At 35.0% G+C, this 16082-nt stretch overlaps 2 protein-coding genes across 2 annotated transcripts; both read left to right on the top strand.

Moving 5' to 3' along the window:
* Positions 1-3194: 3194 nt before the first annotated feature.
* On the top strand, positions 3195-7386 carry HELRODRAFT_172424 (hypothetical protein; the record flags this gene model as incomplete). The annotated part of the gene is made up of 6 exons (XM_009019082.1): positions 3195-3300; positions 4867-5053; positions 5295-5550; positions 5932-6088; positions 7072-7167; positions 7355-7386. 6 exons carry the CDS (start codon positions 3195-3197, stop codon positions 7384-7386), a joined length of 834 nt encoding a protein of 277 aa, XP_009017330.1.
* Positions 7387-8357: 971 nt separating this feature from the next.
* HELRODRAFT_172425 (hypothetical protein) lies at positions 8358-14508 on the top strand (the record flags this gene model as incomplete). Its single annotated transcript, XM_009019083.1, has 8 exons — positions 8358-8395; positions 8964-9183; positions 10347-11040; positions 11672-11847; positions 12386-12559; positions 12794-12877; positions 13451-13540; positions 14344-14508. 8 exons carry the CDS (start codon positions 8358-8360, stop codon positions 14506-14508), a joined length of 1641 nt encoding a protein of 546 aa, XP_009017331.1.
* Positions 14509-16082: the final 1574 nt, after the last annotated feature.

The following is a 16082-nucleotide window of genomic DNA, read 5'->3' on the forward strand; positions in this document are numbered from 1 at the left end:
ATAGTCAAAAGTAAGGTCACGTGACCAGCACCATCTTCAACGTCAGCTTGACTATTGACGTCATCACCAACGTCACCACTTAACCAATAATCTGGCAGTCTGATCCTGACGACATCGTCGGGGGCGTACTCGGATATCATCCTGGCAAGTAGGGTGCTGTGTGCCGCCAGTGCCACCTTGTGACATTTTGTTACACCTGCGTGTTGGTGTGCGTGTCTGTGTACTTGTGTGCGGGTGTGTATGTGTGTTCGTGTGTGTCTATCTGTTTGTTTGGTTTAAGACGTGAGACAATGTGTAGGAGTGGTTTATGCGCGATTGTATGTGTTATTTATTTATGTTTCTCAACTGAATGCATGCATGCATGCTTGTTTATTATCGGTAATGTTTGTCCATTATAAGTAATGTTTGTTTGTTTATTTGGTTTGCTTATTTTTGAAGATGTGTGTACGTTCATCTATGTTTAGATTAATGGAAAAGTATTTAAAGTGTAATCGTTCGCTTCTTTACCATCTTTGGCGACAATGATGACGTCACAAAGATCCTGTGTCTTCCACAGCTGGTACATGCCATTCAACATGGCTCCTAATCATGGTGGCCATGGCGATGGGGGGTTATGATGGTTGACGATGGAAAAGATGACGACAAAGATGAAGGTGACGATGGTAAAGATGATGACAACGATGGTGGTAAAGATAATGACAGTGCAATATATTATACTTGATTCATTTTATTATATTACCACACACATATACAAAAATCAAAATATCGGTTCAAATATCATTGCGCTATATGCGTAGATAAATAAATTAAGGAATATTTACAATATTTACAAACAAATTTCTTTTTTACTATTAAAAGTGTTTGACATTAACGTATAAAGTTTGTATATTAGATGTATTTAGAATTGTTTGTTGGTTTGTTTGTGTGTGTGTGTATGTGTGTTTGCATGTGTTTGGTGCGTATATATGCAAATGTGTGTGTGTGTTTGTCTGTGTGTGTGTGTGTGTGTGTGTTTTAATCAACAACTAACCTTGTTGACCTTTTTTGTTGGTGGGCGATGGTACGCTTTTGCCCGGCATTCTGATTATAATAGTAGCATTGTTAGTGCAACAAAAATTGAAATAAAGTTGTTTGTCTAATTAATATTTAATTTAAACTAAATTAATTCTACAAACAGAATGTTTTATAATCCGTTTAATTATTTTCTACGCCTATGAAGGACCTGCTGGAGGCATCTGTTTGCGTTCGAATCTAGTCATTGCAACAGCAGAGCTTGGCATCTTAACCGTTACACCAGCTCACTGATGGGATACGTGCATATGCATAGTGCAGTCTGCTGAGAATAAAAATTTTAAATAACCCACGCCATGTTAGTGCTGCGAGATCTGACAACTATTGCTTGCTGACCACTATGACAATTGTATCTAACTAATTACTATCATTCTTTTACAAATTTCAACTTTCTTGATTGGTGGTTGGTTGGTCGAGTAATTGGTTGGTTGATTGATCTACCTGCTGGTTGATTGTTTAGTTGATTTGTTGACTAGTTGTTTGCGATCTTTTAAAATCTTTTGATTGGTTGATTGGAGGCGCTACACAAACCTCACCACCAATCATGTAATGGAGTTGATATTTTTCCCTTTAAATTTTATCTCCAAATTTATTTAACAAACTCTTTAAAAATTTTTTTTCAATGTTCCAATTTTAATTTGCATTTACAAGAAGTTTTTTGGGAAATTAATAACGATTTTCATCAACATCGACCCAACCAATTCTGAAGAAAAAACCCGCTACCTTCATTTGCTTACAAAATTTTATAAATCGTATCATTTGTCTGACATTTTATATACAGTATATTTTGTTTATATACATCGCTTATTATCTACAATGTTTTACTGGCTTTTATTACTTAATATTAGCATCGATTTATGATATTTATATAAATATAGAAGATGAACCATCAGATACAAATGTCAAATGAGCATTATTCATCTTTAATGTTAATTTGCGAAGTTGGTTGGTTGTTTGATGTTAACTTGCATGTGTAGGATTGTTTGTTTTTGTTTCGTGTGGTTTGTTTTCAATTTTAAAACATTGGCGTCATAGGTTTAGAATTAATAATATCATTGCCTGCTTGATTCAATAACTCAGGTCTTTGAATGGATGAATGTAATGAAGGAATCGAACATTTCCGTGTTGTATTGTCAGTTTTGTGTATATTTTCAGTGAAGTTTTAAATATTTGAGAGACGGGCCAAATGATTTGAAGGGGTAAAATAATTTGGGCAAAATTATTCCATGAAAAATTAAAAAAAACCACTTCTCGAAATATATGAAACCTTTTTTCGATTTTTCATTTGCAAATTGACAAATTTAAAAAATTCAATTTTACTCATGCGACAAAAACGTCTAGCGAAAAATCATCAAAAAATTACTACTGAGCCAGCCAACATAGGGACTTTCCCTCAAACCAAATTTACGGAGTGAAGGAAGTGTAAATGTGGCTTGTCCATATTTAATTCCCTGTCAACGAATGTAAGTATCATGTGCATATCATGTATCACGTATATATCATGATAGTGTGTATCTTTTTTTAAGTTATGTTGTTTAATTGTGAAAATTTTAAATTTCGTGGTTGGTTGTTTGTTTATATTATTAACTTCTAGGCGATCCGCGTAGTATTCTCATTATAAAAACATATTTGAAATAATATTTCATGGTGACGATTCATCAAATTAAATTTTTAATTATTAAATAAATAAATAATAAATAAACGTATTGGGATATAATACCAAATATAATGTTTAAAAATAATCATCTATAATAGATTAGAATTAGTAGATACATAAGATACATATAATTAAATAGAATTAGATACGTTAGATACATGCTACTTTTTAAACCTAAATTATATTAAATTCTATATATCTATAAATAGCATTATTATTATCGTTATTATTTATACATATTATTAAACTAACAATTTAAATAATAATGAGGCAATAATAATATAAACAATATAATATAATATTAATAATAATAACAAGAATAATAATAACAACAACAACAACAATAATAATAATAATAATAAAAGCGGCAGCAGCAGTAGCAGCATCAGTAGTGGCAGCAGCAGCAGTAGTAGTAATAAAATATAATAATAACAATAATAATAATTACAAAAATTTGTTGAAAGTAATGGCGTTGCTTGTTGGCCGTGTTGTAATTGTAACTTCCACACAACACTTATTGTTGTTGTCTCTTCTGCTAGATGTCGCCGATGCCTTACCAGCTAAATGTAATCGTAAGTGGCACCGACATCAAATCAACAGCACATCAACCGTCACATCATTACATTGTAAAACATATTTATATGATCACATCAACGTCATATCATTATATCATAAAATATATTTAATTAATGATTGTGAACGAGCCGAAAATTTTACTTTAAAGAATTATTCAAAAGTAGCCTAGGCCTAGCTAGAGTCTCTGAACCAGAGCACCAAACCGTAATTTTTTTCGTTTCGGTTTACGGTTTTGGATCAATCGGCAAAACGAATTTCGGTTCGGTTCCGCTTTTTGTTCCTGAAATAATATCGGTTTTTTTTTGGTTTTCGGTTTCGCTCCGGAGACTTAATTTTTTTCAAGCATAGTTCCTTGAACGCATGTAACGGACATCCCACTACCACCACTACCACCAATTTGAATTAAATTTTACACCTTGTGAATAATAAGATATCAGTAACAAAATAAAAAGATTTTTTTAATGTTGTCAGTGTAAAAGGAAACGTTTCTTAATTTTTTTTTCATAAAGTTAAAACAATCATTGCAAAGATATTTTAAAATCACTCATATAAATAAAATTTCTTCCAATTAATAATATTTACATATCTTCTAAATTGTTTTCATTTAAACCACTTCTGCAGTCTCTGAGGATAAATTTTAATCCAGAAACAGATCTTTCCAGATCTGGCACTCCAAAATTTTGAAGATGGTCGAACTTGCTCTCTAATTTCTCCGATTATATTGGATTTCTCTTCACGTAGCAATTCTTACTCAAATGATCGCGAACTCAATCGGAAAAACAAACGAAAAGAAAGATAAAAATTTTTCAAAGATAATAAAAATTAATATAAAATTTAAGAACGATGTATTATCTAAATATTTTTTTACTGAATTTGACAAAATATTTTCTTTTAAATTTTTAGCATCTAACCGTTATTTATTTCGTTACGGTCTTCGGTTTCGGTTAAACTAGCAAACAATATTTCGGTTACGGTTTTTGTTCCGAGCAAAATTTCGATTTTTAACGGTTTTCGGTTCCGGTCCAGTTCCGGTTCGATGCCCTGCTCTAAACAAGAGGGGTAGGGGGGAGGCTTTCAGCTCATAAAAACTGTTGACGACTGTTATTTTTTTTGAAGTCATGCATTTTTATTCTCATTCCCATATAACAGCCTAATTTGGACGAAAAATAATTTTAGAAAGATGCCAGCCGGAAGGACGCTGCTCCGAAGTTTCTTCTTCGCTTGCTCGTCTAAATGCAAATTTAATTTTTTTAAGATTTTAAACTTAAATGTTGATTATTTTTTATTTCAACGCTGTTAATTAGCTGGAATATCACAGACACAAACGTACGTACATACACAGACACAAACATAGGTGCAGACACAGGCACAAACATACGTACAGACACAGACACAAACGTGCATACGTTCATCACACATTGACCAATGCCTACGGAAAAAATATTTATATTTTAATAAATTTTCATACAGTTTATAGTTTATACATCATTTATTAACCATGCAAACTTATGGACATATGCACACACACACAGATATACACACACATGCACATTTAAAAACAGCTCCAGAAGAAGTTGTAGACAAATTGGTGTTGATACATGTAAGAGGGGAGCACACAGAGCCAGCGTGCTACAGTGGGGCGTTCGTGGACCTCAGCCCGCAACCAACCCGCGGCTCCATCAGACTACACTGGGCAGATAGTGGCTCGCAGGTGGTCGACTGTGTCACGTGCCCCTACAGGAACATGACGTACATTTTGTCGTTGAGTATGACCATTCTTTCGTTACTCCTTCTTCTTCTCTCTCCATACATTTGTTTACTTTATCGTTTTAAGTTTCGTTTTTGTCCATATCATAAATAATAAATAGATGAATAGAAAAATAGATAAATAGAAAAATTTGAGAATGACATTTAGGAGTGTAAGGCAAGTCACATAGGCACACGTTCAACGTTCAACATGAACGGAGTTCTTCATTTTCTTCACCCTCAGCAACATCAACGTCTCAAATTTGACAGAATCCAACCTGAGGATAGAAGTAGAGAAGTCTCAGTGTCTCTGCAACAGTATCACGACCAACATCTCCCTCACCTGCTCCATGTCCATGTACCCGAACGCCTGGAAACTGCACGAGACAATCAACATGGAGAGGGGCTTCGTAGAGCGGATTACCGTGTATGCCTACTACATGAGGTTCGGCAAGGAGGAACTCAATACTGTCGTCCCCATTCCACTGACGCTCACCGATGTTCGTTCGTTCATTCATTCATTCATTTATTCATTCATTGATTTTCGGTTTTATGAATTTTTTTCTTTTCATTCATTCTTTGCTATTTGAAAAATTATATAAAGGTAAATATTTCCACATCACAAATGAACTTGCAGGCCAGGAGGGGGAGATGGTGTGGGTGGGAGTGGGTGGAACTAGGAGTAAGGCAGTTGTGATCGTGTTAGAACGCAAATTAGAACTTGAAACTTTATTTTCTGTTTATAATTGACGTCAATGAAATAAATAATTTCATGCACGTTAATTTCAAAATTTGTTACCGCCATCACTAAAACAACAATAACAAAAACAACAACAAAAACAAAACAACAAAGTTATGACGTCACCTCATTTGAAACGCAGATGGTCGCTCACGCATCGTTCATCGTGCAGACCGCCGATCTCAACGATGCCGAAATTGTGGTCGGCTGCCTCTTCAACTTCATCAAGAAGAACAAAGCCATGGACTGCAAGGGCTGTGATATTTACACGGAAATTTTTAAGGACGCATCATATGCTGGTTTGTTTGATTGTTTGGTTGGTTGATTGATTGTTTGGTTGGTTGATTGATTGATTATTTGATTATAACCAATCAATTAATCAATTGAATAATTGATTGGCTGGTTCATTTGGTTGATTAATTGATTGTTTGGTTGATTTGTTGATTGGTTGGCTGGTTGATTAATTTATTGTTTGGTTTATTGATTGTTTGGTTAATTGATTGATTGACTGACTTATTGTTTGATTGATTAGTTGGTTAATTGGTTGGTTGGTTGATTGGTTAATTGACTGATTGGTAGATTGATTGAATAAACAGACACTAGAATGAAGAAATGAACGAATGAGTGAAGGATTATGTTAGATATACTCGTACAAGATATAAGACATTGTTTTAAATCCTTGACCTCCTAACTACCAGCACCGATAATTTCTATATTTCCAACCCCAGTGTCGTAGCTTCTAACGATAGTCAAGAGTTCCTTTATCCGTAGGTTCAAGATTTCTGATAGATGAACACAACTGCTTCAAACGCAAACTAAGTTGAACGTTTATTTGAATACCAACAGTGACAGAAACAAAATCCAAATAACTACATGAATCACATTCACGACTTCACCTTCACTTCGCTTGTAATCTTCTCTACTGCCTGCTGAACCTCGACTTGGAGGGCATATTTATTGTCCGATTTTGCAACCATAGATGTAATATTTCTTTACACTGTATGGTTTACAGCCCAAAAATTACAAAGATAACAATGATTAAATGATGAATAAAATGGCGCAATTCTTTCATTCTCGCGGTTATATCATAACAATATAAAGAGATGTAATCATAAATATGTGAATGAAGGCGCACACGCAAGCCCACACGCATACATACAGTGCACACTACACGAATTTAATACACATGCCAACAAACTACCGAGCATACAATACAATACAAACGTACAAGCGGAAAACGAACGCATACAAACATACACATTTAAAATAAATACACGCGAAGAAAAACAGGCGACGGAGCCGCTGCAGACGTGGATCATACTGACGATCGTCTTCTCAATCCTCGGCTTCCTTCTCCTCTCCTTGTTCATCTGGTGCTGTTAGTATTCAACTGGGACGGGACAGGACTGTCGTGATGATTGTTACGGTAACGATGAAAATAACGATGGTGACCGCGACGATGACGATGCTGATGACGATGCTGGTGATGGTGATGATGATGAGGATGATGATGATCATCATCATCATGATCATAACTCAACCTGAATGATTGATTTTTTTTGCAGGGATTGGTAGGGATGAAGTTTGGGGGGATTAGGCTGTTGGAGGAGTGCCATTATTTTAGATGCCAACTCTTTTGTGATGCATATTTCATACATCACTTATGCATACTACGTAGTTAAATGTTGCAGACCATTTTTGTTGTTGAGTATTTTATGAATCGACAAGTTTATTAATCGCTAGACATAAGAAGTTTTTTATTATAAAAAGTGATGTTTTAAAGGCCAAAGTCTGCAATGATCTTTGAATCAAATGGTTGTAAATTACAAATTCCGGGTGTATTTATTAAAAAATCTTTCCTCAAAGAGTGAGATGTTTTGAACAGAGGAAACACTTTTTTCTAATTTTAAGCAAATGCTTCATACAAGGAACATCTAAGAAGAATAAGCTTATCAGATATATTAATTGAAGCTAAACGCCCCGTGTTAACACTTTTATGATGAATCTGCGTATGCTTTTTTTAGCCCTTTTTTCTGGAAGTCTCGACCTCCTTCTCTGACTACATCTCCATCACTTGTTAAGTTCAGAGCGGATCTCAACACCTGTCTGTAATTTAAATAAAATTGACTTAAAATCGTCAGTAATTAAATGCTGTTCCATTCTTCTGAAGAGTTTCATTCTGAACAAGAAGAATTTCTTCCAAATAATTAAGATCAAAACCATTGAAAAGCAGCAGAAAACTAAAATGTCACACATACACACACACACCACACACACACCACACACACACACCACACACACACACCACACACACACGTAATAAAACTAAAGTAAAGACAGCGCTTCAGCATTGATACTGGTTTCTATAGATACCAATCAAGCGATTACAAAACTTTTAAAATGCTTGTCCAAAATTTATTAAATTAAATCTTTTTATGTGTGTCTTATTTGATATAAGTCGTAATTATGAAATGTTTTATAAATAATATTTAGCTGAATTATATTTTCTGATTCAATTTTTTTATTTAAATTTAATTTTATCATATTTCTTCTCAAATATTTCGCATCATGAGCAATTCCTATGTAACACAGCAACAGAAGAACAAGTCTGTAGTCGGGTAGTTGTATATTCGGATATTCTACTTTACTTGTATTTGTATTGTACATCATAATTTACTTTCTACGTTTTGTTTTTATGTTATTCTTAAAGATTTCATTCTTAATCAAAATTTTTATTTATTTCTAATTAATCTTTTCATAATTATTTTTAACTTCGGCTTCTTCATAAAAACCAACAAAAGTATTTATTTGATTTGATGATAACTGAAAATTTCAACCGTTTATAATTTAGCATTAATCATTTGCTAATTTTTAATAAAAGTTGCGACAACTATATACAAACATTAGTAAATTAAAAAATGATGCATAAAGTAGTACATTTGAAAATGTGCTATACAATGTACATGGTGTTGCAGCTTATAGTATTATGAGATCGACGTCTATCACACACACGTGTGTGTGTGTGCGTGTGTGTGTGTGTGTGTGTGTGGTGTGTGTGGGTGTGTGTGTATGTGTGTGTGGATAGTGGATACCTGTGAGAATTATGAGAAAATTAGAATTGATAGTAATTTATCATATATTTATTTCATATCGTAACAAACGCTTCATTATCAGGATTCATAGCCATTACAAATTTTATGTCAGATATGAGTCAATTGAAGAGAAGCATGCCAAAATGTTGGCAAAGCTCAAAAGAGAAAGGACAAACATGGAGAAGAGGACGATGACGATGATGAGGATGACATTCAATAAACATCAACGTCATCAACAGCAGCAGCAGTCGCTAACGCAGCAGCAGCAACAGCCACAGCAGCCTCAATCTAGTAGAGACAAGGTTGCCGTTTCCATGATAAAAATGCTGTTTCTTCAATAATTTTTTTATATTTATTATATGAAAAAATATTGCATATTTGATTCTTATTACGCTTCTAGATAAAATTTACAATATGGAGTTCTAATATAAACATGTTCTGAATTCTAGTTATACGTTAGTGACAAAAACAATGTCGTACCATCCGCTTTAAAACGCGATAATTTTGAATTCTATCATAGGTATCTTAATATACAATCTATCTTCTATCATATATATACAATAAAAATAAAAAATATATTCCAATCTACGTTCATCTGCTAACAAGAAATAAGTTCCTTGATAGCAGTAGCTTAACAATTAACGGTTCTGGAAACGACCAACTGTAAGATGGCGTTTTTTGTGTTGAGGTGTTTGAACAAATAGTAAGTAGTTTGTGAGAAGGAAGACTAGTTTTTAGAACAAGTGAAACAAAATCTTGCAGCCTAGCGTGTTCAGGTTTTCCTAACGTCTGCTGCGTGACGTGCAGCTTGGTGCTAGCCCGGAGAGGGGCAGGACTCTTCCGTTGAATGCCCGCTACACTTGACTTGAGGCATTTCATCAAATTTTCATTAATTGCTTGACCGGATTTTAAAAACTTTGGAGAATAAATTTGGTTGCAAACTACCCCTTATAGATTCCTCTTGCACAATTTTGCGTTTGGAAAGTGTTTTGCGCTGTCATCTTGGTCCGACCACTGAGACGAACGTCGTCTGTTGTCGTGGAGATTCTTACTTTAATTGCGGATCAACTCAAAAAAAATGTTTATCTAGTTGTACAGCATCTGTTTATCATTTTATTTGACTTTACCGATTCGTTTTTACTGACGATCTACTGTTGTTGGGTTAACTTTGAGTCCTTCAGCAACTATTCGAGTAGTTTTGGCTGGGTTTGCTTCAATAATTACATTATATTAGTTTATCATCATCATCCAAACTCGCCTGGTCGTCCGCAATCACCTGCAGCCACTATTCACTTATTAGTTGAAAGTCCTCTTGTCAAATGTGGCTGTTGTTTTCAATAAAATGTTTTATTTGAAGAATAATAGCGCAAGGCAGTTCTCGTCTAAAATTCAATGAATTAAACAACATTTATTTAAAAATTTTTAAATTAAAAAAAATTAAATATATTTTTATTCCATTCAAAAGCTGTCGCTGCTGAAGAGGCTTAACATTCCACAGTCGCTGAGGATCATCAGCCAGAATGAGGGTCACGTCAACAACAATAACCATTATTATAACAACATAAACAACAACAATAATATTAGCAACAACAATAATAATATTATTAAAGCTTATCTTCACAACAACAAAAGTAATAATTGTTATTCATCAAAAAAACATTCACTGCATCAAGCCTATACAAGAAACATAGACAACAGTATTATCGACAATCAAGATGACTTTTATCATAAGAAAAAAATCTGTGCAGATATATTAGATAATAATTATCATAGTAATAAAAGCAACAATTATAATAATCTTAATAATGATAATAATTATAAACTTAGCGGAAACTTATTAAAAAGCAAGACGAACTTAAGCAGCGGTGGTCACGTCAGATCATCGGTAAACAAACTATACAGTTCAACTACTCTCAACTACAACAACAGCAGCAACAACAGCAACAGCAGCAACAACAACAACAATAATGATAATAATAATAATAATAATTTATTTAATAATAATAACTTGTACTTAAAAAATAGTAATTACAAATTCAATCACTCGCCGAAAGGCTCGAACGATGAAGACTTCAAATATGATGATGACACTAATTATGGCTATGATGACGACAGACATGCCGTGAGAGATTTAAATAACTATGACGTCATCAACAGAGGTTGTTACGTAACATAGGAGTGGGCGGCGGGCAAACAGTAGCCGCATGCATACATTATTTTTTTTATCCATAAGAGCGTGTCCGGTGTAGTCTCAAATATTGGAAAAAGTTTGACGGCAAAGTTTTTAAATGAGCTTTTGTCAAAATTTTCTCAAATTCTAGTTTCCAATTATCTAAATTTAAATGTAAAAAGAACGCAAAAAACTTTCTCGTACGTAAAAATGAATTATTTAAAACTTCTGCGAACCACAAAAACCAGCCACCGCGAGTCGCATGGTGTCCGCGGGCCACTGTTTGCCCACCACCTCGGATTAACACGATTCAAAAATATTTGCGACTGTGGTTATTTTATTATATTTGATAATTCTGATAATAATTATTATTATAATTGTCTTGTTAGTCCATCATCGTTATTGATGTTGTTATTTTATATTGCTAATTATCATCCCTATTTTGGACTCTGCTGCATTATGTAGTTATTATTTATTTTGTTGTACGTGTACTGTACATGTTGTGTCTGAGTGTACTCGTGGTAGTAATCTAACCAGGTGACCGCGCAGTAACAACTACGACGCGAGGCACGACACTTCTACCGTCTGATTACTCTTTTTTAATTGACCAAATTATGCAGCTAGTGATGACGACGATGACAACGAAGATTGTCAGGATGATGACGATGATGATGACATCGGTGGTGGCCATGATTATGATAGCAGTAGCAAGTTGTGGCTACGTGACGTCACCAGGCAATCAACATTTCTGGGAACTGTCAGCAACCTACGGCAGGATGTGACGTATGCCGAGAAGGTGATGATGATGATAAATTATTATTATTATTATTATTATTATTGGTGTGTTTGTAAGCGCCTTTTGAAAAGATCTCAGAGTCGCTGACGATTACTGCAGTACATCGCATAGCACTTTATTGAAGCCATGCAATGAGTGGAGAGAAAAAGATATTTAGCACGGGTAAGCTAGGACAAAAAGATGGTGTTTCAGCCTTTTACAAAATCGAATAACAGACAACGCAGGATCACGAAGGTCCCTGGTTAGGCAAACCATTCCAGACTGCAGGACCCATTACGGGGAGGGGAGAGCGGAGTATCAAATGATCAACCACGTATTCTATCTTTATATCAGTGAAAAAGGGTTTAACATTATTGGACCAATCATCGACTCCACGCCTCTCTCTCTCTCTCTCTCTCTCTCTCTCTCTCTCTCTCTATATATATATATATATATATATATATATATATATATATATGCATGCATGCACTCTGTTTGTTATTTACAGAGGTCTAATGATGGAGTTGTTAAAATATTAACTTGAATTACATTTTTTCAGCAACAATTGTTGAAAACTCTGGAAAACATGAAACGAAACATCTCAACGACGTCAGCCACAGCAGCAACTGCAACAGCTACAAATAACATTTCCTTACAACGGCGGCTAAAAACGGATATGAAGATAAACAGCGGAGTTCCATTTCTATGCAAGCCTGCAACGGTCATCTTTAAGGTTTGCTGAATGGTGATAATAATAATAATAATAATAATAATAATAATGAGATGATGATGATGATGATAACGGTAACAAAAAAAAACAACAACAATAATAACAACAATAATCTTCCTCATTATCATAATAATATCAATAATAATAATAACGTTATTTAAATTTAAACGATAATAATAAATAAATAATTATTATTATTATTATTATCAAAATTATAATTCCCAACACCGTGGCCAGAGTTTCAACGTGGGTCTATCTTACGTAAAGCGAGTGCGGCTAACGAACGTCACATCGGCTCCTAACTCCTGCCACTTCAAGACTGTCAGTCAAAATCTCCAGGAGATAGTGAAGATTGAGTGAGGGTTATATATATATGTGTATATATATTTATATATATATAAATATAATATATGTATATATATATATATATTATTAGTTATGATTATGATGATGATGAAGAGATATGGAAGATTTTTAAGATGATGGTGATGTTTGTGGCTATGATGATGATGATGCTGACGATAATGATGATAATGGTGGTGATGACGATATGGTGATGACGATAATGATGATGATGATGATGATATGATGATGGTGATGATGATGATGATGACGGTGATGATGACGGTGATGACGACGATGATGTTGGTTATGAGGTGGATTCAAAAAAGATTTATTGATGTTAAAGAAAGAGTGAATGGTTGAAGATTAAAACTAAAAGCTAGTGATTTTGACAAGAACTCTGTGATAACTTTGACGATGACGACGATGATAAAAAAGATGATAAGGAACATCATCACCATTATCATGATGATGATAATGGTGATGATGACAATGACGACGACGATGATGATAATAAAAATGATGATTTCATTGGTTTAATTTCTTAAATAGTTGCCAATAAAATCCACCCCGAGGTTCCCCCCACCGAAGCAACTACCCCCCGGCATCTCCTGCTACCTCACCGTCTACTTCACCCCCAATGTGAGTTTGTGTGTCGTGGTGATGATGATAGGGATGATGATGATGCTGATGATGATGTTGATGATGATGATGCTGATGATGGTAGTGATGGTGATGATGATGATAGTGATGGTGATGATGATGATAGTGATGTTGATGATGAGGAGGATCGTTAAAAGGATAATAACTACAAGAAATCCAAATCAGCACACACATATTTTCATACTGACACATGAAATTATCTAACTCACAAAAGTGTACACACATGTTATTATCCAACACGCAAAAGTGTGCAAAACACTTACAAACACGCACACACACATACACACGTACACACATACATACACACAGACAAACACAGATGTATACGGAGATATAAGCCTACTCAGTATGACAGGATTGTTCTCCATACCAGTGCACTGCCTCGCCAAAAAATATTCCGTGTGTATATTTTTTATCTGTGTGTGTATGTGTATCTATGTATGTGTGTGTGTTGTGTGTGTTTGGGGTTACGTTGTATTGAGTGTTTATGTTATGTGTATGTGTGTGTTTGTGTGTGTGTGTTTGTTTATGTTGGGCTGAGAGTTTATTATGTTGTGTGTATATTGTGTGTGTGTGTATGTTTGTGTTTGTGTGTTTGTGCTTGTTTATTATGTTGTGTGTATATTGTGTGTATGTTGTTTGTATATTGTGTGTGTATGTGTGTGTGTGTGTATGTGCGCGCGCGTGTGTTGTCACATAAGTACGCATATTTCTTTTTATATTGTTGTGAGTGTTGTTGTTTTTCCATGAAAAAAACTGACGTCACCTTACAATCTGCGCAGATCTCAGTCAGTGATACTGATGTTGACTTTGGAGAGGAGATAGCAGGTGAGATAGTGAAGAAAGAAGTGAGCGTATGCAACGATGGCGATTATGAAGTGGACGTGGCGATCGAAAGATACGTCTTGCAAAGTAGGGGGACAACTGAGACTCGCATTCACATATAAACATTAACACACACACTTACATGCATCAATTCACATACGAATATTCACACGCACACTTGCATGTGTCCATTAACCCTCGAACTACCACGCATGCATGGAGTCAAATAGAAGAAGGCAAACAAGGACATATTTGCATGTTCTCCCATACAAGCAAGCTCACACATACACTGACACACACACACACACACACAATACATTAATTCACAGTTTGCCTTACAAACATGAATAAAAAGCATACAAGCACAATAGTGCATGAATAAAAAGCATACAAGCACAATAAATACATACAGAAACTAGAATTCAAACAGACATACAAACAAACTCATAAACGTACAAAAATACAAACAACTATACCAACGAACATACACACAAACATGCACACACACACGCGCGCGCGCGCGAACATTTTATGCACATACGCACACTCGCACGCACGCACACACATAAAAACAGACAGACAAACATGTGCATAGACAGCCAAACAAACGAAAATACAACAATCATTTTTTTTATAAATATTTAAACTAATATATTAAACTCTATAAAATGATGTTGATTGATGCGGATAAATGAAAGAAAATTTTTCGCAGGTGTCACAAGCAACCCCGGAGCGTCGGAGATAAGTTAGGGGGAAGTTTTTCTTACTGAATTAATGTAACAAACTCTGATGATGAATAATTTTTCAAATGATTGAAATAATTAAATAATTGATTAATTAATCAGCCACTAAATCGATTGAGGATTGGTTGACTATTTGGGAAACAAAAAATTGGCTAAAAGATTGATTGATAGATTGATTAATTAATTTGTTTATTAATTAATTTATTAATTTGTTTATTAATTAATTTATATTCAGATGATGAGAGGGAAGAATATGTAGAGGATTTTATCCTGGAAAATGTTTGCATGCCAAAAAATTAATTCATAATTATAGCTATAAAGACCGGGATGATGATGATAATGATGAATGAAATTTTTGAGGAGACGATGATGATGACGATGAGACGATGATGATGATGAGGACGATGAGACGATGATGATGATGAGGACGATGAGACGATGATGATGACGATGACGACAGTGATGACGATGATAGCCCACAGTGGTAGAGAGGTTGCTACCGGGTTGTAGCTGCACGTTTGCCGTCATCTGGAGGCCTAAAGTGGTTGGGTGTGTGGCCACGTCGTTTGTTGTTACTGCTACCTCCTGTCAGAAGGTTGGCTGGTTGGCTGGCTGGTTGATTGATTGATTGGTTGGTTGGTTGGCTGATTGGTTGGCTGATTGGTTGGTTGGCTAGCTAGATGGTTGGTTGGTTGGCTGGCTGGTTGATTGATTGATTTGCTGGTTGGTTGATTGGTTGGCTGGTTGGTTGATTGGTTGGCTGGCTGGTTGGCTGGTTGGTTGGCTGGCTAAATGGTTGGTTGACTGGTTGGCTGGTTCGTTGGTTCGTTGATTGGTCGGTTGGTTGGCTGGCTGGATGGTTTGTTGGATGGCTGGTTGGTTGGCTGGTAACTAAGCTGCTTATCAATCAAGTGATCAATCAATTGATTGATCATTCAATCATTTAATTATTC

This window comes from Helobdella robusta, assembly GCF_000326865.2.
Source record: "Helobdella robusta unplaced genomic scaffold HELROscaffold_23, whole genome shotgun sequence".
Classification (NCBI taxonomy): Eukaryota; Metazoa; Annelida; class Clitellata; order Rhynchobdellida; family Glossiphoniidae; genus Helobdella; species Helobdella robusta.